This window comes from Narcine bancroftii, chromosome 10 (assembly GCF_036971445.1).
Source record: "Narcine bancroftii isolate sNarBan1 chromosome 10, sNarBan1.hap1, whole genome shotgun sequence".
Lineage (NCBI taxonomy): Eukaryota > Metazoa > Chordata > Chondrichthyes > Torpediniformes > Narcinidae > Narcine > Narcine bancroftii.
In genome coordinates, this window is record NC_091478.1 from 102,474,930 (window position 1) to 102,501,250 (window position 26,321).

At 38.7% G+C, this 26,321-nt stretch overlaps 1 protein-coding gene across 14 annotated transcripts in view; it reads right to left on the reverse strand.

The window, feature by feature from the left end:
• wwox (WW domain containing oxidoreductase) overlaps positions 1–26,321 on the reverse strand; it is an 877,584-nt gene that overhangs the window by 802,178 nt on the left and 49,085 nt on the right. For all 14 annotated transcript variants that reach the window (XM_069902091.1, XM_069902085.1, XM_069902084.1 and 11 more), the window contains exon 5: positions 24,357–24,463. In XM_069902091.1, coding sequence (XP_069758192.1) covers positions 24,357–24,463 — 107 coding nt within the window. The remainder of the gene's footprint in view (positions 1–24,356; positions 24,464–26,321) is intronic.

Below are 26,321 nucleotides of genomic sequence, written 5' to 3' on the forward strand. Positions count from 1 at the left end.
TTATTAAGCAGCTTCTTATGCGGCACCGTATTGAAGGTCTTTTGAAAACGCAAATACACAACATCCACAGCCTCTCCCTTGCCAATCCTACTTGAGATTACCTCAAAAAATTCCAATAGGTTGGTCAGGCAGGATCTTCCCTTCACAAAACCCTGTTGACTTGGACCTATCATGTCATGCACCTCAATGTACTTTATAACCTCGACTTTGTGGAATGACTCCAAAAACTTTCCAACTACCGACCTCAGACTAATAGGGCTATAACTTCCATTTTTTTGCAATCTTTCAATCCTCCAGAACCATGCCAGAGTCCACTGATTTCAAGAAAATCATTTCCAATGCCTCCACAATCTCGAAAGCTTCCTCCTTCAGCAGACATGGATGCACCTCAGCCGGTCCAGGAGACTTATCTATCTTTAGTCCATTCAGCTTTCTAAGCACCATCTCTCTTGTAATATTGATTGTACAATTCTATTCCCTGAGACCTTTGACTATCAGGTATATCGCTGTTTCCTTCCTCAGTGAAAACTGATGTAAAATACTCATTTAGATCCACTCCCATCTCTTTGTTACCCATTATAATTTCTACAGCATCATTTTCAATCGGTCTGATATCTACCCATGCCTCTCTTTTACTCCTCATGTATTTTTTAAAATTCTTAGTATCCTTTTCTGTTATTTGCCAACTTCCTTTCATAATTCATCTTTTCTTTCCTAATGACTTTCTTTGTTTCTTTCTGCATTTTTAAAAGTTTCTCAGTCTTCTGTTTTCCCGTAATTTTTGCTTCCTTGTATGCCCTCGCTTTTGCTTTTATTTTAGCCTCAACCTCTCATTAGCCACATTTGTGGCATTTTTCCATTCATAATTTTCTTTTTTCTTGGAATACGTCTATCCTGCACTTTTTTTTATTTCTTGTAGAAAAATATCATCCAAATTCTGCTCTGCCATCCCTCCATCTAGCTTACTTTTCCAGTCAACTTGGGCCATTCCTTTCTCATCCACTGTAATTTCTTTTGTTCCAATGAAATAGTGACACACCTGATATCAGCTTCTCCTTTTCAAATTTGAAACTGCACTCAATCATATTACGATCACTACTTCCTAAGGGTTCCATTACCTTTAATTCCCTAATCACCTCAGGTTCATTGCACATCACCCAATCCAAAACTGCCGATCCCCTGGTGGGCTAATTGGCAAGCTGTTTGAAAAAGGCATTCTACAAACTCTCTCTCTGGAGATCCAAAACCTTCCTGACGTTTCCAATCCCCTTTCATGTTAAAATCCCCCATAATCATTTTGCTATTTTCCTTCTGACACACTTTTTTAAAAATTTCCAGCTGCAACTTACAGTCCACTTCCCAGCTGGTGTTTGTTCTAATTTTGATGTCATCCACAAACTTACAAGCCATGTCAACTCCATTCTCATCTCAATTATAAATACTATTAAGAAACAAAGATACACCCAGTATTGATCCTTGTGAGATACCTCCAGTCACAGGACCCCATTCTGGAAAAATAACTCGCCACAACCACCATGCCAATTTTGCAACCAGTTAGCGCGCTCAAACTGGATTCCATCTGATCAGACCTTTGAAACCAGCCTAACACTTGCCACCTTATCAAAGGCCCTTGTGAAAGTCCATGCAGAACAATATCTAGCTTCTTGTCCGTAGCAATCCTCATGGTTGCCTCTTTAAAAAATCTAAATTCAAGTTATGAGACTTAATTTCTCACACATAAATGCAGATGAATCGCATCTATCAGTACCCTTTCCAGCAATTTTCTGACTATCGATGTTAGGTTCACCAGCATGTAGTTCCCTAGGTTGTCCTTGCAGCCCTTCTTAAATAAAGCCCCAATACGAGCTATCCTCCAGTCTCCCAGTACTTCACCAGATAACAATGATAACACAAATATCTCTGCCAAGGATCTAGCAATTTCTTCCAACTTCCTCAGGCCTTGAGAATTTATCTACTTTGGTGAACTTTAATGACCACCTGCACCTCCTCTATTGCAACGTGAATAAGTTTCAAGACATCACTATTCTCCTCCCTGAATGACTCATTTCTATGACCTTCTCCATCGTAACTACAAACAAGAAATATTCGAGAACTTGCCCATCTCCTGTTGCTCTACACATCAGCAACAACATTGATCATTAAGAGGTCCTATTCTCCCCCAGGTTACCTTTTTGCTCTTCATTGGATCCCTTACTAATCTCTTCAACCTTACCTGCCAAAATGAGTCATGCCATCTTTTTGCTCTCCCAATTATGTGCCTCAAAGGATTTGATTGATCCCAGCTGTCTTTACCTGACATCTGCCTCCTTTTTTAAAATCTCTGAAGAGAGCCTCAGTATTCCAAATCAACCTGTGTGTTCATCATGCAAGCCTTGCATTTCAATCTAACAGGTACATACTGCTCTTCAACTGTCTCTATCTTTCTTCTTAAATAAAAGCAATCACCTGCAATTTGCAAATAGTGCTCCTCCACTGACACTTTGGTCACGCCCCTGCTTCCATTCAAACAGAGAACAGTACACAACAGGAATAGGTCCTTCCACACACATCTGTGCCTAACAGGATCTCCAAGTTAAACTAAAACACTCTGCTGCTTGCACATGATTCATACCCTTCTACTCTCTGTACATTTCTCTTTCTGTCAAGAAGCCTCTTAAATGCTTTGATTGTGTCTGCTTCCACCACTACTCACGGCAACCCATTCCAGACGCCTACCACTCTCTGCCTAAAAACTTGCTCCTTGCACATCCTTTCGCCCTTCCCCCCCCCCCCCCCCGCCATCCCCATAAACATACATCCTCTCCTATTTCTCAATTAGAGATCTAGTATTGCCTCTCTCTCATAAAGCCATCTATATTTATTGCTTGATAAAACTTCCCTGACTCATTTACAAACTTGCCTCAATTATAGTAGTCCCAGTCAATATTCAAGTAGTTAAAATAATTACAACCAAATTATTCTTGCATATGGATGCAGTCTTATCCATATTTGCTCCTCTGACTTCTGGGGGTCTATAATAAAAATCCCATGAAAGTGATCTCCAACCAATATAGCCTCACTGGACACTCTGCTGGGAAGACCCTAATTAGTGACATGATATTCTCCCTAATCCTAAATAATGAAAGAAAAACTATTAATAAGTTTTAATTTTAATTTGATAATATCACAAAAAATCCTGAGAAAATCAAAAGCAATCAAATTTCCCCATGCTTTGAATATGATCAACTGCTTTTACTTCCTGCAATACCTAAAATAAAGATGTTTCATAAAATTGCAGATTATCAAAACTAATTTGGACAATAATTATACAAACTTTTGTTGCCACATTTACTAAGACCATACAAATTCTAATCCAAGAGACTTGCAGAATCACATGACCCTCTTAGAACAGCAAGTTCCCCCCCCCCCCGCCCCCCACCCCAGACAGAATGTGGCTTGGACAAGTTCTTTCATCTTTGCCTTTTGTAAACAATAATCCATTAGTGAAGTCTCTTGGGCACTCTCCAAAGCTTTTGCAAAGGCTCTGGGGCCCTGACATGTCTAGCATTAGCAGAGCTCCAGTATTTTAAATAAGATCTGTTTTAAAGTGTTTGTAAGTGACCTACACTAACAAACCTGCTCCAATTTATATCCCAAAAACATATCTATATACTGTCATGTTTGCTGCAGTCAAACAGGTACAAAAAATGCACCAACTTTAATAGCACAAATTAAATGACCACGATATGCAAGACAGAAAATTAAATAATAAATATAAAAGGAAAGATAAATAAATAGAAACAGCTGCAGTTAAGGCAAGAAATAATGTGTTAGAAGTATTTATTCTTCTTATTGCAATTCTTGAAAATCAACTGTATCAGAAATCAGGAACATTGTGCCAGTAACTTTGCTCAATAATTATTCCAAACATAGATGTCTGTATCCTGGGCTTCAGGAGAAATATAAGAAATGACAACAGTCACATTCTCTATCTTAACAGGGGAGTAACCTCATGTTTGTGAGCGACTAAAAGGGAATTTGTAATCAGAATAAACAAAGCTTGCAACTAACTTTCTGAGCACTTGGAGTTCATTCTCCTAAATCAGATTCCACCTCTCATTGCTTCTCTTTTGCCTCCATTTCTATCTTGAGTAATTTTTTAAAAATCAGAACCTGCTTTATTCTTTTCATCAACATGGGAAATATATACATTAAAACAAAATCACTGCAGTCATTAACAATTGACTGTTCATTTAAGGAAGCAAAGGGAAACATAAATTATACTCCTTCCATTGAGAACTGCTCAGATGTCATTCCAAACAAAAAATGCATGATGCCACATCCAGTTTTTCCATCATTTGGAGCAGGACACACAGGAAGAGTAATGATGGAGGTGGAAGACAGGGAGGTAACAGAATGCTTACATGAATATTTCCTGTCATTTATCTCCCAAAAACAAGCGCAAAAATAATAGGAATCCCAGCTCCTGAAGAAAACACAATATTTTCATAATGTCTTGGAAAGACTGTAAAGGATCGACAACAACGTGCTATTGTGCCTGACTATGCTATGATACTCAGATTGTTTAAATATTAAATTCTTAAGGTAACCACTGGAAAATTTCTGCTTATATAATGAAACCTTTTATTTTAAGTTTCATAGTTTCTTTGCCAACATTCTAAAATTCTCAATTCTGTTTGATTCTATTTGTCTACATCAATGATAAATCACGGTGGTCTGCAATCACTGAACATTTGGGCAATTTTTAAAATGAGCCCCAGCTTTATTTGAAATGAGACAATTGGCCTCAACACAGAAAAAATACTTTAAAATTGATGATATCCAGAATAGAATGGATCTAATATTGCACAGAGAATGACTAAGGAGCATGTAACTTTCTTTTTGCTTCCAACACATATATTACCATCATACTGTGAATTATTCTAAAGTTCCCATTAGTAAACCTAACAAATTCCCTGACTTTAAAGAAAAATGTGCCGATCCTCAGCAACTCTGCCAATATATATACACTCACAAATATCTCAAGTTCAGTCTTCAGTCATATCTGATTGCAAGGTAAACTCTGCATGAAATTTCCAATGAAGTAAATTCAAGCCTTGTGCTTCAGTCATCACCCATATTATTGAGCCCAGTGATCTCTGATTTGGGTGGATTGGAGTGTGTAATATATTGTGGCAGACAAAGTATTTTAACTATAATTGCATGTGACAGACTGAATGGGCCTGCTCATTCAGGATTTTGTGTTTGGAGGTACTATTGAGCAGACAATAGGTGCAAGTGCAACCCTGACAGCCCTTTGAGCCCACTCAGCCACTCAAAATCAGAAGAGATATTCAATAATATGTTAACTTTTCACCCAATCCTCATTTTCTTTCATGCTCTTAGTTCACATGAAATGCAGCTGCTCATATTAAGGACTTAAGGATGGGCAATAAATCCTGGCCAGAGTAGGTACTTCCCATGTCTTATGAATGAGTAAATCACTCCCCTTGCTGTCTGAGGCAGGGAATTCAAATGCCAAAGTTGTTCTGATTAAGTTTGAAAGATTATGAATGTGTAACAAAGCAGAGAATCTGGGGGGGGGGGGGGGGGGGGGGGGGACTTCGCAGTCAGGTAGCATCTGTGAAGGCAAAAAGATATTTCAAGTTGAGATCCTGCATCAGGACTGAAATTTAGAATGAATGATGTACTAATGAAGTATTCAGGGTAAGAAATTGTTTTAAACAGTTGTGGAAATCATTTCATTCACCACAAAATAGGCAATAACAAATTGGATGACTGTTCTACACGACTGCTTCAGGCAACCAAGGTGCACAAGGCTATAAATGGGATTCATATTGGCCAAAAAGCCTATTTCTGTGCTCTGCATATCAATGACAAGGTTCTGTCTTGTTGCAGTCAATGAAGGACAAAGAGTTATCCTTAACCTTAATGTGATATAGATCAATTTTATTTATTTTTAAACTAGTATACACAGCCAAAGGTGATAGAAGAAGAATCACCACATAGACAAAGCTCCCAACACCCAGAAGAAACTCAGTGGCATTTTGAAGGATTTTTTTCCTGTTTTCTGTTGGAAATATGATCCATTATCTATAACTTTGAAGGAATAAATGGTAAATCTTGCAAATCAAAAAGTTGCGATTTTTGAAAATGATCTTTGAAAAGCTACTGGTCAAGTTATCAATTCAGGCAAAAAGCATTTACTTTGCCAAAAGAACAATCAGAATGATCATTAACAATTCTTACATATTAATTTTTTATTTGGATATCTTATGAAAATTGCTCTGCTCCAGGGAGATTTGTGTCAGATAATTCAACATACAAATCTTGACTCCAAATTTAATATTTCCTGTTACCCAGGGCAAGTAAGTTTCAAGGAGAGCTTTGAAGAATGGTGACTTTTTGCACCCACAATTCTTTCTTAATTAGCATTGCTTCCGACACCATTTAGACACAACTTCAAATTCTGGGTCCCAAAAATGATGCATTGGAACCTTTGACACCAACCAGAGGTGATAGTATTCTTTTGACCATATTTTAGTTCTAGACTGGAGTACTGAGACGACATGTTTGGGGGTTGGAACATTTAAGGAACGTACACAATGTAAATGAAAAATAAATATCCTATTATCATAAAAAGTTTTTTATACTTTTCAGTGAAGGGACCACACATTTGCCACTGTGATTTCCATGAAGATTCACTTTATTGCCAAGTACACAAAATGCAGTTTCCTCTTGCTTGGTCCTGAAAAGGCAAACAAAGAATCACCAACTAATCCAGTATCATTATTAAAACAAGAAAGAAAAGCAAAAGAGAGGCTCTTTAGTGATCATAGATTTTGATACCAACTCTCATCCCACCTCCTCTGTGCCACATTAACTCCACTGCTTCACAGTTGTTCAATGGTGAACCAGAGTACAAGGACGGAAGCAAATCACACCTCTTCATACACTTTAGAAAGCATTGGTGAGATTTCTCAAGAAAATGCTCAAATTTATGTGACACTTAAACCAATGAAAGGTCATGTTAAATCTCTGGTCACAGCTGAAGGCAAGATTTTTTTTGGCTGGAAAGGGTGCATGAAAGATTCACAAAAATGTTGCTGGGACTGGTAGGCTTGAATTATATGGAGAGGCTGTGACAATGTTCCTTGGTGCATAAGGGGAAAAAAAGGGGGAATCTCAATGGTTTAGAACCACACAGAGGGTGGTGGTTATCTGGAACAAGCTGCCAGAGAAAATCACAGAAATGGGGCCAAATATAACGTGTCCAAAACACATTGAGACAGGGTTTGGAGAATATGGGCTGAATGCATGCAAATCGGACGAGCTTGGTTGGCATGATTAAGATGGGTCAAAGGGCCTGTTTCCAAGTGGTAGAAATCTCTGACTATGACAATTATCAAAAGAAGTTAAATTCTCAGTCAATAAAAAGACATTTGTATTTCCAGATGAGTAAGATTTATTGTGACCATCAAAAGTAGTATTTTCTTTTCCCCCAAACTCTCAGGATCAAATAGAGTAATCAAATTATATACATTCCAAATCAAATTTAAATTTAGACCTGCAGCACGGTAACAGACCCACGAGCCCGTGCCACAAATCACACCCAATGGAACTACAACCCCCATTATATTTTGAAAGGCTGGAGGAAACCAGAGCCCCTGGCAACAACCCACGCAGACACAGGGAGAAGATACAAACTCCTTACTGACAGTGCAGGATTCAAACCCCAATCCCAATCGCTGGCACTGAAACAGCATTGCGCTATCCGCTACACTAACCGTGCCGCCCAAGTACGAATGAAATTCATGCTAGCTTTGGCAAAATAAGTTCCACACAAAATTTCCAGCTAAAGCTCAGATTGCATTTTCAGGCAGACATTACAATCCTGTTTTACAAGTCAGATGGATCTACTACCCCTTCTTTCTTCATATGGCCCAAAATCTAATGGTTATTCAGCTTTTCTTGCAGCCTTTCTATCCATTTCATTCCTGCTTTTTAGCTTGCTCTTTCTGAACAAAGCTTTCTGCCAGTATCCATTTGACCCCAAAGGTTTAAGAACATTGATTTCTAATGAAAAGGATGCTACCGACCGACCAAAAGATGACCAAATACCAGCGATGACAATCACCCAGCAGCTTATTTCTCAAACTGATATAAATTTACTCCAACATAAAGCCATTATCCATTCTTCTTTGACCCATGGCCAATTTTTACTCTCCTTGGATTACAAGTATATATAAAATTGATTTCTCATTAATCTTTTTTTTACTAATAATATCATATCCATCCATCTAGGGATTTCTTTTCTGATGTCCATGTTTCCCCCCCCCCCGCTCCCATTCCATAAATCTGTTGTAAATCTCCTTACTACTCAAAGATGCCAACAATTTGGTTTTCCAGATATGCTGCAGGATCCAAAGAATATTTCTGCTTTATTTCCACCTTTCCAGAGTTTCAAATATTCATATTTTTCTTTCTGGATTTCTAAAGCATTTAACTGAAGAATCGCAAACCGATGAACCATTGATATTATCCATAATGCCACCAATAGCAAAAATAGAAAATAATGGAAATACTCAGAAGAGTCAAACAGAAGTCCAACAAGCACAGAATAAAAATGCTCGATCCCACTACTCATAATTGATTAAAAAATTGACACACGAGTCAGTCAGAAATTAAAATATCTACCTATTTTTATCATTATCTGTTTATTATACACAGAGCAACGTCAATATTTCTATCATCACAAAAATGTTGGGAATGCTTCAGCGCTCAGGCAACACACAGGAAAATGAAAAATAACACAAGCTATTTTAAGGATTTTTAAGTACTAACTTGGAGCATGTGACCTAATCTGGTTAAACATCACCTCATTTATTTTCAACTGCAAAATTTGAGTTAACAAGTATTGCTAATTCATACATGCGCATTTCATGAACATCTCATCGTCATCATTTTGGTTTCTGTTGATAAACAAATCTTTTTAAAAAATGCAACTTCCCAGCTTCTATCATTTTCCCATATTGATTTGATGAACAAATGGATGTGATAATAACATGACAATGGACAAAGCCATACTGCAGAATCCAACTTTATGACGCCATGATATCATGGCAATTGTCTCAGCCAATTAAACATTCTCACATTTCATCTTGGATGTATTTACAAGGCAGCTTTCTGAAAGCCACAGCTAAACTTTCAGTTCCAATGAGAATGCTCACAAATCTGGCTCAAACTTCAACTGTCCATTATTGAAGAGATCCCTGTACAAATCTGGATATACATATTTGGAACAGTATGTATGTTTAACATTTAGAGAGTGGAAGAAAAGCAATTTCATTTCTCCAAACAGTTAAATTGAGGTCAAGTAGGTTTAAAAAGTGTCAAGGGAAACCAGTGGAGCTCCCAAGCATCTTGTAAATTAGATCTGACACAAACATTTGCACTCTTTGCAATGGAGGAGTACCACTTGTGAGTCAGTGTCTTGATTTCTTTTTCCCTGCAGGTGATAAGCAGAACACTTGCCAGTCAACTTCTTTAAAATCTTAATTTAATTCCATCTCTTTCGTTGCCGATAAAATCAACAACCCATTTCAACTTTTTGCATCTTTTCTTGCCAAGCATGTCTTCTAAACACAAGGTTCCACAAAGTTGCAGAATTGGAAAGAAGTGAAGGAAGTCTCAAATACAATGTCTTGGTTTGGAGGCATGGTCTTCGATAACATTCATTTATCAGAGGAAACTTGTGAAGGGCAAGACTTTTGTAACATTTTGAAGAGAAATGCACAGCCACATAAATATGTCAATTGACAAAAATAGACAGGAGAAAATAAATGATGCAATGGAGGATTTTATTATTTTAAAATGATAATGAGTTATACACATTGTTCAATGTACATAATGTCTGAAATTCACACACTGCAGCAAAACAGGTACTTACAAAGAAATATATAATAGGAAACTAATTGACTTAAATTAAAAGAGACGTTACACACGATCAATAAATATTCACAATATTCCAAATACAGAATTATCGTGACGGATAAAGTCACCATCTCGGAAGATCTTTCCTGGAACCAACACACCAATGGCATCATGAAGAAAGCCTCTACTTCCTCAGGAGTTTGTGGAGGAGCTAGTGGAGCTGTTCAAGTGAACCGGTACGGACTTGAAGGGCCGACATGGCCTGTTTCTGTGCTGTAAACGGTTCTATGGTACAGGCAGTCTATGGTTATTGCACCAAGGGGAGGTTCAGGAGTCTGATAGCTATTAGAAATAAACTGCTCTTGAACCAAGAGAAGCTGGTTTTCAAGCTCTTCTTCCAGAGGTAGTAATTAGAAGAGGTTGTGACCAGGCTGATGGGTGGCTTTTATTTGGTTGGCTGCCTTCTTGAGGCAAGAGCGCACAGCGATGCCAGGAATGGATGAGATTTCAGATCCCATGATGGGCCTGGCTACTTTTGTTACTTTCTGCAGCTTTGTGTGGTCCTGGGCACTTGCATTGCCAAACCAGGCAGTGATTCCACCAGTCAGTATACTTTCCACAGAAAATTAACTTAAGTTGTAATTTGTGATCATTTTCTCCAGAGTGGTTTGGTTTTGCAGTAAATTTTAGCATCCTGTAATTAATCAAGTGATTCTCTCCTGACTACGTATTCCTGGTAATTAAAGTTCTGTAATACAGTAGGTTCTTCTTTATGCTCCAGTACCTGTATTTCATTTCTTTACTTTCCCATGGTCATAAATCTGCACAATTGTCAAGGTGCCATAATATTAGTGCAGTAATCAAAGTTAATTAGCTCTCTCAATACTGCACAACAAGCCTATAATAGAGAATCATTTAAAGAGTTTCTTAGACCAAGTTACAAATGATTCATCAGTTATACAGCAATATGAAATCCCAAAAGACTGGTATTTAAAGAAAATGCTTGTATTCCCACTGATGAAACTCAATTGGAAGCTTAATGTACCTCCATTTTTAAATGAAAAATTGCAGTGGCTGTGCATATTTTGGAAGAGGAAGACCTCAAATCTGGGATTCCATTTTAGTGCTTCATAATAGTACTAATTAATGAGTAAAATGGCATTTCACATCAGAACTACCCAGTCCGGAACATTAGAATGTCAGTGCTTTGCAAGTGATCTTTTAGTCACAGACAACATGCTCTCATCATTGACATTACTTGAAAATCTTACTGAATTTTCCAGTCTTCATTCTTGAATGAGAAGATACAAACTACAAATAAAACTGAAAAAAGTGCCATCTTACACCATTTATTTCAACCCAGAGTGAAACACAAAAGTCTGCAAAGTGTAGACAGAAATGCTGGAGAAATTCAGCCAGTCTTACAAAGTCCAAAAGTAAAGATATATAAACAATGCTTTGGGCCTGAACCTTTCTGAAGGGCTCAGGCCCGAAACATTAGTTATCTTCACCTCCAACAGACACTCCTAGACTTGCTGAGTTCCTTTAGCATTCTTGTATTTCGACCCAAAGTTCAGTTAAAAAAAAAAATACCTCAGTCAATTTTCTCAATTAATGTCTAACAAACTCGTTTAGGAAAAATAAATCTGGCATGACCATCTTTTGTTGGCCCCTTAGGCTAAAGATGCATTCTCTACCATATTAGAGACTGTCGAGATTCAACTTGTCATTATACTTCCTAAACTTGAATTTTTATCAAAATCCATTTCTTATCTTCTCGATTATAATACTAAATGTAATTTCTGCTGTAAAATTATGTAAATACTCAACACTCCAGGCAGCACATGCAGAGAGATCAAGCTCAAGTTATACATATACAACCTGATGCAACAGCGCATCGCCAGTCACATGCACAGAAACATAAGTACACCCTACACACAAATGACATACTCTATATACAAAATGATCCAAATAAATATATAAAAATTATTCACAGGATTGTTCAAGCCTGGCTGTTCTGCTTTTTATGCTCTAACGGCTCTTCCATGAAGGTAGTGTCTCAAAGATAGTTAGAACTGGATGGCAAGGGTCCACAATTATTTTTTTGGAGCCCCTGTAGATATCCTCGATAGAGGGAAGGGAGACCGCAGTGATCTTCTCAGCAGTTTTAATCATCCTCTGTCCTGACTGCAGAATATTGTTAGGATGGTGGACTTATAGCCTTGCCCTCCTCAACATCCTTAGGAAGTGTAAGTGAAGCCTTCCTGACTAATGTTGTGGGCCCAGGACAGCTCATCCTTTAACTGGATGCCAAGGAACTTTGTCCTCCCCACCCTTTCTATGCCAGAGACATTGATATGTAGTACAGAGTGCTCCTTCGTCCTCCTGAAGTCCACAATCATCTTTTTTGTCTTGCTCACATGGAGACTTGGGTTGTTGTTTTTACACCACTGTACAAGCTTTTCATCATACCCTCTGTAATCGACTCATCATTGTTGCTGATGACGGCAACTATTGTTGTGTTATCCACAAACTCAGCGATTCTGTTGGAGCTGAAGCAGGCAGTTCTGACGTGAGTTAGCAGTGGGCTAAGCACATAGTCCAGAGTTGTGCAAGTGTTCAGTTGAGCTGGGGCTTGAGATTTTGCTGGACTGTGGTCCTTCAATCAAGAAGCTCAGGTCCAGTTGCAGAGGGTAATGAATCCCAGCAAGGACAGTTTATCCACTTGAATCTGAAGTATGATTGCATTGAAAATCAAGCTGAAGTAAATGAACAACAGCCTGTTGTATCAATATCTAGGTGGGTAGGAATCAAGTTTCAGGGTTATTGGACAATCTGTGGATCAGTTTGGTCAATGGGCAAACTGCAAATTGCCATTGGTAAATGCACTCCATTACCATTCACTCGAACCACTTCATGAACAGTACCACTGGTAGTACAGATAGACCCCGACTTACGACGTTCCAACCGATGATATTTTTAAAGTTACGATGATCAGAATCCAATTTGAATTAAGGTAAGTCGGGATCTACCTGTATCAACATAGTTGCTTTTCCTTCTCTGAAGGAAATGCTTCTGTCATGTCTGTGCAGGTAGATGGCTTCCCAATCGTGTCAGACCCAATGCTGCTTTTTTTTTTAAAAAAGGTGATTTGGACTCCATGTGCAGATTGCTGTCACCGGGGAAGGAGAAATTGAAGAGGGAGAGAGCGACGGAAATCTGCGCAAGTTTCCCAAATCATAATAAGAGGTTGCGAAGTGACACTGCTGCCCCTAGTTACCAGGCACCATCTCGGGGTCCCAGCAGGAATGGGAACGTCGGCCTCCCGCTCCAACCATGAGGCTGAAGACCCCGCTACCGCCGATAATCTCCAGGCAGGAACAGGGTTATCAGGTCGGCCTCCCAGCAGGAGCAGCTCTGAAAGTTACCCCGACTTGCGATAATTTCACCTGAGTTTCCAAACAGAATCGAACCCCATCGTAAGTAGGGGTCTATCTGTAGTAATTTAGTCCAGCTACCATTCTTCTCTTGGGCACTGGGATGATAGTTGCTGCCTTGAATCCTGAGTGCCAATGGACTGCTCGAGTGATATATTGAAGCTATCTATTAGGACCTCAGTCAGCTGGCCTGCACAGTCCCTCAGCACCTGACCAGGAGTGGCATGGTCCTACTGCATTGTGTGGATTCACTCTGGATAGGATCCTCTTCTCCTCTGCTCCAGCTACACAGGATGCCTTTTCCTCTTTGGCGTCGTGTTGAGCTCCCTGTCAGGTAGGGAGGCATTATTATCACTTGTGGTCTGTTCTGGTTTTAAAGCCTTACCACATGTGCTTTGTGTCACCAGTGTAGCACAGTTGTCTGTGGATCTTCAGTGCAAAACTCCACTTTGCCTTCCTGAATGCCAGAGAGAGTTGAGCTCTTGCTGTGCTTCTACCATCTTATCTCCTGACCTAAAATCAGGTCCCAAGCTCACTGCATCTAGCCATGATTTCTGGTTCACCATGGCTGTGCAGAGTACAGGAAGATTAGGTTAATGGCCGCTTATCTGAATTAAATACAGGACATTGAACTGCAAAGGAAATGTATTCCCACTTCCGTCCTTGGGTGCATTCTAACCTATGAATGTTTTCAGTAATTCCAACTGTATTGTATTTTTTCCTCATCTGCAGCACATGGTTTTCAGACTTTCACCCTCGAGTTCCTCACTGCCTTTGTGGGGAGCTGATATTAGATTCATGATTACTTTATTGCAATTAACAGTACAGAACATGTAAGGCAGACAGAATTGCCATCAGTGCCGCCCGGCCCCCCTTACAGTAAGAGAGAAAGAGAAGCAAAAGAGAATCCCTTCAGAGTCACCGTGTCTAAGGATTCATCTCCAGCCCTCCCCAAGCCTCTGCATCTGCACAGACCCCTGTTTGATCCATCAGCAACCAGATTCAAACCTCCAACATATTCAGGAAGCCTTCAGAGCCATGGGCCCTTCAGGAGCCCTGCCTGCCCTCAGCACCCTCTCGAATCCCAGCTCTGATACCTGATTCCCATGACAAGTTGCCTGCAGTTTGTGTGGGTCCCTGAGCTGCTGAGCTCCTCACAAGTCAGCCGCATTGTAATTGTAGGGTCGACTCCTTTGCTTCTTCTCAACAAAGAGTGTACTTCCTGTTTCTGGTGCAAGATATTAGATGGCTAGGCCTTTGCTGGACCTTTGCAAAGCAATGCAAGTCAGCTGATCTACAAACAGCATTCAAAAGTGGAGGAATAATCTCTAAGTAGGCATGGAAACAACAAGTGTCACTTGCAAGTGCATCTAAAATCTCTATTTCTGTCATACTGCGGGCAGATGGTTTAAATCAACTGCCTAGCAATACTCTCAAAACATTATTCTATTAAAATTTAAAAATCCTAACATCCAGTGACCCAAACAATCCTTCCAAGGACTAATTTACCATATATAATTGTGTAAAAATAGAGGGTTGTTTCTGATATTTTCGTGTTAAATTTATGGGTCGACAATCACAGGGATACTACTTTTGACAGCGGTAAGTTCCTGTGTCACTTGAGGTGTCATGAATTCCAATGGGCGGGCAGCCAGGGCCCAGTCTAGAGTCCACGGACAAGGCACCAGGAGCTCCAATGGGCAGTCACCCAGAGCTAAATATAGAAAAGTGGGGGGGAGGCGGGTCGATTTTTATTCAGTATCGACTTTAACATGCAAATATGGTACTTGAATTTCTTTTAATCCTGCCCATATGTTATAGATTAAATTTATATTCAGAATATTTATTTTCTTTCCTGATCATCTTATTTTGCACCTGGTTAAATGATTTCTCAGTCCAATTTCTGCTTCTACTAAATCCATCAGTGCTTGTTTATCTCATCTTGGACCCAAGGCACAAGTAATTTCTCTGTTTAAAAGTAAGGAATATTCTTGACTTTGATTTAAAATACATCAAAAACCATAAAATGATGAAATATTAACAATAAATGAAAATAAGACAAAAGTGCAAAGGCTCGCAATCTGAATTAAAGAAAATGTCAACAACATTCAGCAGGTCAGGGAGGATCTTTCGAAAGAGAAGCAGAATTAATATTTCAAGTATATTATTATCTGACAGTACATATGCAACCAGATGACAGTGTTTCTCCATACCACAGTCCACAAACAAATACTGCATACATTTCTCCCATAATAATCACACACATACATAAAAAGGGCAGTATGGTTGGCATAGCAATGGTTGCAATGCTGTTACAGCACTCGAGACTGGAGTTCTAATCCGGTGCTATCTGTAAGAAGTTTGAGCATTCTCCCTGAGCCTGCATGGGTTTCTTTCGGGTCCTCTGGTTTCCTTCCACTCTTCAAAACGTACCAAGGTTGAGGGTTGATTGGGTGCAATTTGATGGCATGGTCTCGTGGGCTGAAATGGCCTGTTACTGTGCTGTATGTCGTCTAAATTTTAAAAATTAAAATTTAAAAATATAATACAAAATAAATATGTCGAATATTCTGGAATAATTTATTTGATTCCATTTATAAGAGACTCATGTTTACAAGATACTGTTCATTAATCTCACAGAATACACGAATAAGTTATTTCCCAACATAGCAGTCTCAACTTTGTTGCTCCTATACTTCATTTAATGATAGCATGTGATGGATGGTGGAGATCCTCAATAAATTGTTTGAGCACTATTTAACCAATGCTTGTGTTGCAAGTCATCAATGCAGAAAAGGGAGATCCCAGTGATCTTCTCAGCCATTTTAATGATCCTCTGAATTGACTTCCAGTCTGATGCTTTGTAACTATCTTGATATACAATGGTTCAGCCAGACAGGACTACTCTCAATTGTGCTTTTGTAAAATGTCATTGCGATTGGGGGCAAGAAACCTTGCCCTGACCAATGAGATGTGGAGTCCAGGATAGGTTGTCCATTATATGCATACCAAGGAATTATGTGCACTCAACTCTCTCCACAACAGAGCCATTGATGTGAAATGAAAGAGTGATCAACCTTCATCCTCCTAAAGTCCACAATCATCTCCTGTATCTTGTTCATGTTGAGAATCGCATTAAAGATCCTTCATCAGAACTGGAAAAAACAAGTAACAAGTGATTTTTTTTTTTAAAGTTACAGAGAACATGGGAAAGAGACTGTTAAGAAACCCTGATTGTTTGGTCACTAAGCAGTAAGGAAAATTTTAATCTGTATAGAATAATGCAATATTTTCAAGATTCAATTTATTATAATGGTAATCAAAAAGTATAATACATTAAATTTATTTTTGCCTGCTGCAAGGCAGATTTGCCACCAGCAAAAATTGCCTAAACATCTCTTAATCATACAGTCAGAGAGAGATAACCAAAAGAGAGGCCCCCCCCCCCCAAGTGACCAAGTGTCCGTAGATTCACCTCCAGCACCTCTGCAGCCCCCGCAGCCACAGAGTTAGTCCAAACCACTGGCAACCTGAGCTCCGACAGAATCAGGAACCCTTCAGTGCTCTCAGCAACTCCCCGCATTCTGGTTCTGATACCCCTCCAACCAGTTCAAGCCAGTTTCCTGCAGCCCAGTGCAAGCAGTCAGTCTCCAGCAGTCCGTAGGTTCCTCACCTCAAGTCGTTATCACTGGTCCATCAGCCACCCTCACTCGTCTGCTGCCGTGGTCACTGTCCCTGAGGGTCGTCTCCTCCACTTCTCCTTAGATTGGGGTTGCGTGATCCTCCCATCCTCTGGTGCCCTGCTCCAGTCCTCCATTTCCTCAGAGCCTGCAGCCCTTCATGGCTGCTGCCGATTAATAGGTGCCGCCACCTTGGGCGAAGACCCTTGGTCACAGGATTTCAAATAAAATCGTCAGCTCCCTCGACAGGCCGATCGAAGCCAACGTGGGTGGCTGGACCCTGCGGGAGCGCCTCATCTCTGCTCCCTCCCTCCCCGTGGGTCTGCAGTAACAGCAGCGCTGCCATCTTCACAGAATGTGTATTTTGAATGTATTGATGGGCAAGTGATTCAAACCATTAGCCACAGTCCGACAGAACTGTCAAGTGACTCTTCTTGATTCTGTGCCAACTTGGGTAAAGTAAGGACTGTCACAGGGAAAAATTACACGATAGATCACTTGATCAATTATCCAGTCAATCCAGTAAGGGGATGACAAAAAGTGAATAAAAGCAATGAAATTAGGTCAATTTAAAATTAGGAATAGAAACAAAAGAATATAAAATAGTATGAAATGTATGGCTGAATGCCATGGCAAGCAGGTTATGTTGAGTTAATGGAGGTGGAGAGACAAAGAATGTCAAATAACCAAAAGTGTAATTTTTTCAAACCGAGAAGGATGTGAGGAAAATAAGGAGCAGGTTCTTTGGTTTCTTTTTGGCCACATTGGAACTGTGCAGAAAACCACAGACAGGATCAAAGTCAGGGTGGGATGAAAAATTAGTGGAAGCAAAAGGAAGTTCTAATTCACTCTTGCAGACTGATCACGAGTACTCCACAAATAACTACTCAATTTGTCGTTGTTTTTCCCAGCACTGAGGAGACAAGATTGTAAACAGTGAAGGCAGCACATCAGATAACCAGTGAAATGTAACTTCAGTTTGATTGAGTCACTGGGTGATGGGAACATTTTCACTTCAGCAGAATTAAATAAACACAGGTTTCAAAGAAATCACAATTTGTAGGCCAAAAAATTGTCTCAGTCTAGAATAGTTCAGCACAAAGGAAAGAATGGAATCCAACAAAAATTTGCATTCATGTAGCTTGTGGAAAAATTAAGTATTTAAATTCCAGCTGGAAATACATCAGGCTCCACTAAATAGACGAAGTAGAGTTGAATAGTTTCCTTCTGTTCTGTAAGAATTTTAAATAAACTGTTGAATAAAATATCCGAAGCCTCTACTTCCATCTTCCTTTGAGCAAGAGAATTCCAAAGACTCTTCAAAACTTGGTCCAATCTTTTAAAGAAAGACACAACACCAACTCTAGGAATTTCATAAACCTTCCCTAATTACTTCCAATGCACCAACATTCTTCTTTAAAAAATTAGACCAATCCTTTTGAAAGGACTTCACGGAGGGTCTCAATAACACCCAATAGAAGTGAAGCACAATTCTCTGAGCAAGAAATTATTACATTCTATTAGTCTTTCCAACTATTTCCATAGCCTGCATTCCAGCCTTTTGCAAAACAAACACTGCAACAGCCACAACCCTCTGCATCTTGAAGCTCTGCAATCTCTCAACATTTCAACTAATTTCCTCATCTGTTACTTTTCATGCCCAAATAAACTTAACATTTATTTACTTTGAATTCCAATTGTCAATTCTTTCATCAATAATTTACTCATTCTGTATTCCTTTGTGGCCTCCTTCTGTCCACCTGAGAACATTTCCTTTGTGTCATCTGCAAATTTTGCAAATGTACAGTTGTAAAACATTGCTCAATGGAAATAACAGAACGGGTATTCAATGGTTGCTAAAAAAAAAGTAGATTTTCAGTTGCACAGAATTCTCTTGCATAACCAAGATGTCATGATGCGAATTGGAATACAAATGCTATTGCCAACTTTTGCTCTTAATCAGCAAAAGCCACTCTTTTATCCAACGGTTTCTGCAAATTCACAATTACACCACTGATTCCATAAGCCAACAATACCTGTTATGTGAAGAATACACAAGGTGTGAGTGTACCATGCATTCCACCATAGAATGTATGCAGATTGATACATTTTGCAGTTATGACGTGATGTACTTAAAATACAGGAATTGTTTATCAAAAATCATGTTATAATGCAAGACAAATTAAATACAATAAACAAACACGTGATTTTTAAATTTAGATACCTGAGTAATTGAAAATTTACACAAAGTAAATACATTCTTGGAAAACAAGTCTTCAAAATAGGGTCCTGAAGAAACATGCTCAGGATGGCAAAATGGAGTACCAAGCAAATTGAATTGAGAAAAACGGAAATTGGTTGGAGGCTAGAGATGTACTTTAATTGGTGAGGCATGACAAGTGGTGTTCTGCATGGATTTATGATGGGGGCCTCAGATTTCAAAAAAAGGAACATGATTCTTTCTTTAAGATTGCAAATGACAGGGAAGTACAGTAAGCTGATCAGATGGGTGCATATTTAGATGATGTGGACAAAGTACTTAAAATTTAGGATTTATGTTGGTCATTGTGAGATAATTTAGAATACCAAGAGGCAGTGAGAAACAAAATTAAAATATTAGTCAATTCATGGAATGCAATGGAGAGATCGTTGTGCTTTAATCATGTGGAGCCTTGATCAGATCTCTGCAAATTGCATTTGTGTACAACACTCAAGACGAAAAGACTGGTTTTGATAATAATTTAACAAAATTTTGTCCGGCCTTCAAGAATTAAAATGCAAAACATTGTAATCAAGGAAATGAAGTTACACTAAGGTTGAGAGATGTTTTAAAGATTCTGTTTGAAAGGGCAATATGGTTTCATGGTATTTCCTCGGGTGATCAAATCTTTGGGTTGTGAATGGAGTCATGGAATTCAAAAATAATGGTCAATGTTTAATATTTTTTAAGTCGTGACAAAATTTATCAAGAAATTAGATGAGCAAATTGAGTGAAGACAAAGATTAATCATGGTTTGATCAACCTTAGGAAAAGACTCAGAGACCTAAAAACAGCAATCAATATTCCCATTTTACCCAAAAGATCTCAGAATTAAAATAGGTGTTTTTTAAAAAAAGTTTATTCTTAAAAATTTGCCATCATGTGATACAGGATACAAGTGGCAGCCACAGTCGTTACATTTTCCAAGTCAACCGATTAACATCAGCAAGCAGTACAGGAAATTAGATTTCGATAAAGTGGAATTAACGGACCGCCAACATTGAAGAACTCAATGAATTCAATTCATGTTACCTGATACTGTCATCATTTTTGCACATAACATTCCTATTTACAAATTATGCAAAGTTGTCATCTGCAGGGTCGCCAAAACCAATCGCCCAGCAAAGTCAAATGGCTGAATCAGTGTTTTCAACTCAAATCTTGCTCGTTTAAAAACATATGAAAGAGAAACTTTAAAAAAAAATCAAACACAGATCTCAATGATGAAATATATTTATATGCATAAATCAGAATTGGTACTTTAATGAAATTGAAGGGGCAATGACAATCACTCATCGATTTCACCTTTAATTTAAAAAAATTCGAAAGGCAAAGAGATTGGAAATGTTGATAAAACACAAATACATCACATCTACCAGAAAATATATTTGTCATTGGGAGGCACAGCTGCAGCATTTTAGCAGACAGGTGTTCATCATCTTAAGACTGTAAGCCAGAGAAACCATTCACTGTAATTGAACTTAAACACTATCCCCACTCCACATTTTGTTTCCCATATAATGCTTGACACATCATGACAAACTGAAATTTACTTCTCTTGGAATTAAACAAAGTAGGATTTGCTGTGGCCTTCATTTCCTTTGATCGCTGTAGATTAATCAGCATCAAACCACATAATACACCTTTGGTTGCAAAATACATGAAAAGCTGCAAACACATCAATTCTACCTGAAATGCATTTGCCAAAACCAAATTATACTGATGCAAATCAAAATGTTTATAAATGTCCCTACATCATGGATAAGTAAGAAAGTCTGCTTTGGTTGAAAAAGTAATTTCAATTTTTTTTAAATGAATTCAGGCTGAAAGTTGGAAAAAAATTGTGTATTTTCTGTTTTTTCTCAACCTGTCCCATGATTTCACAGAGAGAGCGACAACCCCACAAATTAACATGTTTAAAGGTGCCAGGATTTTTATGGAATTGCAATCAGAAATTGCAATTGAAAGGTAGCATGAGTCACTTGCATGAATCTCAGGACAAGAATAAACTCCAGAAGGTTGCAAACTCGGCCTGCGACATCACAGGCACCAGACTCCACTCCACCGAGGTCATCTACATGAGGCAGTGTCTTAAAAAGCAGCCTCTATCCTCAAAGACCCCCACACCCCAGGACATGCCCTCTTCAGTCTGCGACCATCAGGAAAACAGGAGCTTCAAGACGAGCGCTCAACGACACAAGAACAGCTTCTTCCCCGCTGCCGTCAGATTCCTGAATAATCAATGAACCAAAGACACCACCTCACTTTCTATGCATTTTTTTATATTTATTGTTGTAAGATGGTTTATAATATGAAGGTTTGCACTGTGATGCTGTCACAAAACACCGAATGTCGTGACTTGTTCATGACAAGAAATAATGATTCTGAAACTAATATTGTTCAACATCCTCCCTTCAATTCAGAATTTCCAATGAAAATCCTGCTAGTTTAGGCAAGAGGATGCCGTAGAGTGGAACGGAGAAATTAAAAAGAAACTGCTAATACTCTTGTCCAGAAGATGATGCATTAGAACCATTACAGCATGCAGGAACAATCCCTTCACATTATCCTACCAGCAGATGGTTACTGGCTCAGACAGAAAAGAACAACAACAAAATTAATTTTGAAATGAAAGGCAACTTAACATAAAATACAGTACAACTTCGATTATCCAAAATCGACAGGACGATATCCATTTCCGATGACTGAATTTTTCAGATAATTGGTATTTTTTTAAAAAAAACAGCATCCAATGTTCAAACAACAAGGTAAGTATTTATGTTTAATTCTCACCACAAAAAAATGCTGGCCGCCACCGATACCTAATATGCCCCCAACGCTGCCATCAATCACTGAGACCTCCCAACTGCCTCCACCAATCCCCCGGGAGGTTTCCCGGGCCAGTGGAATACTCACTGGTAAGTTAGCAGGCTCTTGTCTCCACGTGGGCTTGTTCCGGCAGGGGCTGTTCCGGTTTCACGTCCCGGTTCTTGATACACAAACCCAGGCTTGGCCTGCACACACTCCCGCCCCACCCCCAACGATCACCAGTACCTCCGCAACAAGGTCCTGCTCCTTCCTGGGAGGCTACTCTCCTTGATAACGCCGGGACAAGGGATTCTTCCGATGCTTGCAGCTGGGAGACAGTGGCACGCAGTTTGAGAGGGAGAGTTGGAGAGTAAAGTCAATAGGGGAAGGTAAAGCAGAGGGGAGGGAGTTGCCTGAAACAAGGACAATCGCCATTCTATTTCAACCTGTGAAGTCAATTCGGTTCCAAAACAAATTTTGGATAACTAACAATTTCAGATAATCTGATTTTAGCTCATCGGAGTTGTACTGTATTTGGATGGATGAACTGTGAAGCATGCACTCATTAAGTTATGGGTTTGAACAGAATACCTCAATGATTATCCCGGAATTCAATTCTAGAAAGAAGAAAAGCATTTTAAAAAGAGTCCAGTGTTGTCAGATGGAGAAGCAGAATAATCCTTATTTACAAAACAACTTAAAACTCCAGTTTAGTTACTACTTCTGAAAAACAGAGTTGCCAATCAAATATGTTTTCATCTCTCTGGATGTTCCCAATGTACTTCATAGTGAACTCATCATTTTTTGCATGATAATTTCCATACATACACTTTCTAACTCAACGCAAAACACTGACAGTATTGCCGCAGCAAGGTGAGTGATAGCAGAACATGTCTGAATGCCTTTTGGTGCACAGATCCCAGGAGCTCAGAGAGCCAGCTGCAATAGTCGTCACATCTCCCTGAGAGGCAATAGTGCTTCCTTTAAATTGGCAATCTAATAAAAATGTTTACAAAACTGCAGGAAGAGTCACTGCAAAGAAAAGTGGCTGCATGGTGGTTTTTATTTTTATTGCAACAGTATCTTCCAAATTTCCCCTGAGGAAATCTCAATCCTATAGAAATGCAAGTAATATCAGAGCATGTTCCCACTACTGTCTCTTTCTCACATGTTGTCAGTCTTTGAGTTGGCAAATTGCCACAGACAAAAGCACTCCATTGTATAATAACAATATGATTTTGGAGTTTACATTTGTTGCACCAATTAGTTGAGAATGTATTATTCAGTAACTGCCTATAACTGGCTAGCTCGGGGGTACTGTAATGCTGCTATTGTGACAACATGCTGCAATATTCTGTGATGTGTGTAATCTATGTAAACCTCTTAAAGGAGTAACACAAGCACATTTCAACTATTCTTTCTTCATTTATCAATTACCTGATGTCATTCATTAGAAAATGCCACTTCAGCATGCAATTTTGACCCAAATACTGCAACAATTTTGGGGAACAGTGAAGATCGGCACACGAGTCATGTCTTGCCAAACATTTCAAAGAAACAATCAAAATACAATGTGCAGTCAGCTTATCTGGTCTATGGGCTGAACTGCTTAGCGAAACCAACACAGCAAAATAATGCAGATGCTGGAAACCTGAAAAAAAAAAGTCAGGCAACATTGGTGTTGTCCTGATGAGAGGATATCGACCTCAACTCTATTTCTTTCTCCAGAGGTGCTTCTCAAATGTTACCAAGGCAAATTTTAACACAAAAAAAACCAGTGATTTACAATACCAAAACTAAATCACCTGAAAATTCTATAGCAATACTGGTCATTTTTCTCTTGAAATTCAATTTACACATTTACCATTCAAAGAATTTCATCATATACTATGCCCAGTGTTTAAATTTTTAATTAAATCCTTGAATACAGTATGTGAAATAATGTCATAATACCAGCAGATAGTTTCACCTGCAAGGATGTGCTCACCCCATCAGCAACAAATGCCTGCAGTGAGTATGGCTTCCTGGTGTCAACAGAGTAAAATTGTCATGAGGATTCACAAAGAATTAAAGTTACATTGCCATTATATTTTAAATTTGGCAAACCTTCAAATCTTGGTCAAATTCAATGAGATCCATGAAGTAACATTTACTACGTCATATTTTGAGCATCAAGATAACATCGTAAAAATTGGCACACATCATGGAAGGACTCACCCATTCTTCCAGTATCTTTTGCGTAGCCTCGGTGGCCCGTACTCCATTTCTGCAAGCCAGGACAACATGTGCTCCGTGCAAAGCCAAAGAGCGGGCAGTTTCAAAACCTACCAAGAAAAAATATTGTTCTTTTGAAGCATAATAAAAATACATTTTCTAAGCAACGATTTCATTATGCTCTCCATATGACTACACATCACAAAGGGCCCATTTACACAAAGGTCGTAGAGTACAATGAAATAACAAGTTAACAATCTCAGCTAATTTTCCCAATAATAGTTCCTCATTGTAAAATCTTATCATACATGGCAAAAGAACAATTTTCTTTGAAAGCAATCAGGCTCTGATCAACAGCAAACAAGAGAAATATTCTGTCAAAATCTGGCCAGCAACTCTTAAAGTTATAATTTGCTGCAATTTGATGCATTCTTCTCAATGTTTAAAAGCGACTGCCTATTTTCAATCTTCAGCTCACCTTATAATTGGACAATAAAGGTTTCCAATACCTTGGGAACCATCCCAAAATTCCTCAGAGTTACCATGCACACATAATATATATTTGTATTTGATGTAATCAAATTTATGCATTGATGGTTCACTAAAACATCCATCTTAAAACTAACCCAAGAAAATTAGTTGAACCAACATTATGGCTCTAATCCAGAACAGCCTACCAGGAGATTTAATGGAATTTTCCATTTAACGAGCCATAATTCTTTTAGGTTCGCCTGTGTTTTCAGATTACCTTTTCAATTTTAAAACACAACTATCTCAACATTGCAATTCAAGACATTCCTAATCACAACAGCCAATCTGGAAATTGCTGACTGACCACAAGATAATAATGACACGCAATTGATAACAAATTGGACTTTTTCCTCTCAGTTTTGTAATATTGGAGCAATGTATTGTATATTGCAACTCACCTTGGAAACTGCAAATCAGCGGTGATACAGCTCAAGAACCCAGTTGTGGAAATTTAGCATTTAGGCAAGTTTCCCTCCACCCCAGCACCCCCCCCCCCCAAAAAAAAATAACAGGCCAAAGTACTGGATGTTGTTAACAATATCATCACAGATTTCCAAAGAAATTCATCACATCCATTTATTTTCTCCTTGGGAGGAAAGCAAAATGACTGGTAAATTGATCCATCAGGAGTTTGTCAATTGCAAATCATTAAGCAAAAAAGGATCATCACAGATAGAGATAAAGTATCTTCAATTTTTGTTGTATTTCAGTACATTGAGAGGATTCCAAGATAAATTTCAAATGAATATGAACATCATTTTAGATTATTATAAGAATTTCACTTTGCTTTGTGAGCCAAAAGCAAAAATCACATTTCTGCATCAGGATTTAACAGAAAAAAAAAATTACTTATTTCTGCAAGCGTGGAGGCCAAAGGAAACCAAGTGAAATCATCCAGTAAGGTCGTTCCCAAAGACAAAAGAATATTCATTGCAAGATTACACACAAGGAGTGACAACAGGTGAAAAACACCAATTTTAACAATGTAAGAAAGTGAAGCAAGGCAAAAGAGAAATAGACCATATATATGGAAGGCCCTAAACTGTCAACATCAACATGGCAAAAAAAAACTATTCTACAATATCCAAGGCCTACAATTAGGATGAGATCCCGATGAAGCCACAAGGACAACCCTTTCATGTCTCAAGATCAAGCTTTGCACTACGCCCTGCAAGAGAAAGTACTGTAAATGTGGCAGCAATTCGCAAAATGTTTTACTGTGCATGTGAAAAAAGTAGAAATACTAGTTTGAATTTTCTCTCATTAACAGTAAATAGTCAAAGAAAATACCCCTCTCTTTGCTGGTCACTGTGCTTTGAGTCAAAAAGCCAATGACTTTATCCTAATATCAAAATAGTTCTGGAGTTGGCATTAGTTTCAGAAAGGAGAAAAAGTAGTGGTCATTACATTTGGTATTAAATTTCCTTGAGATAGCCC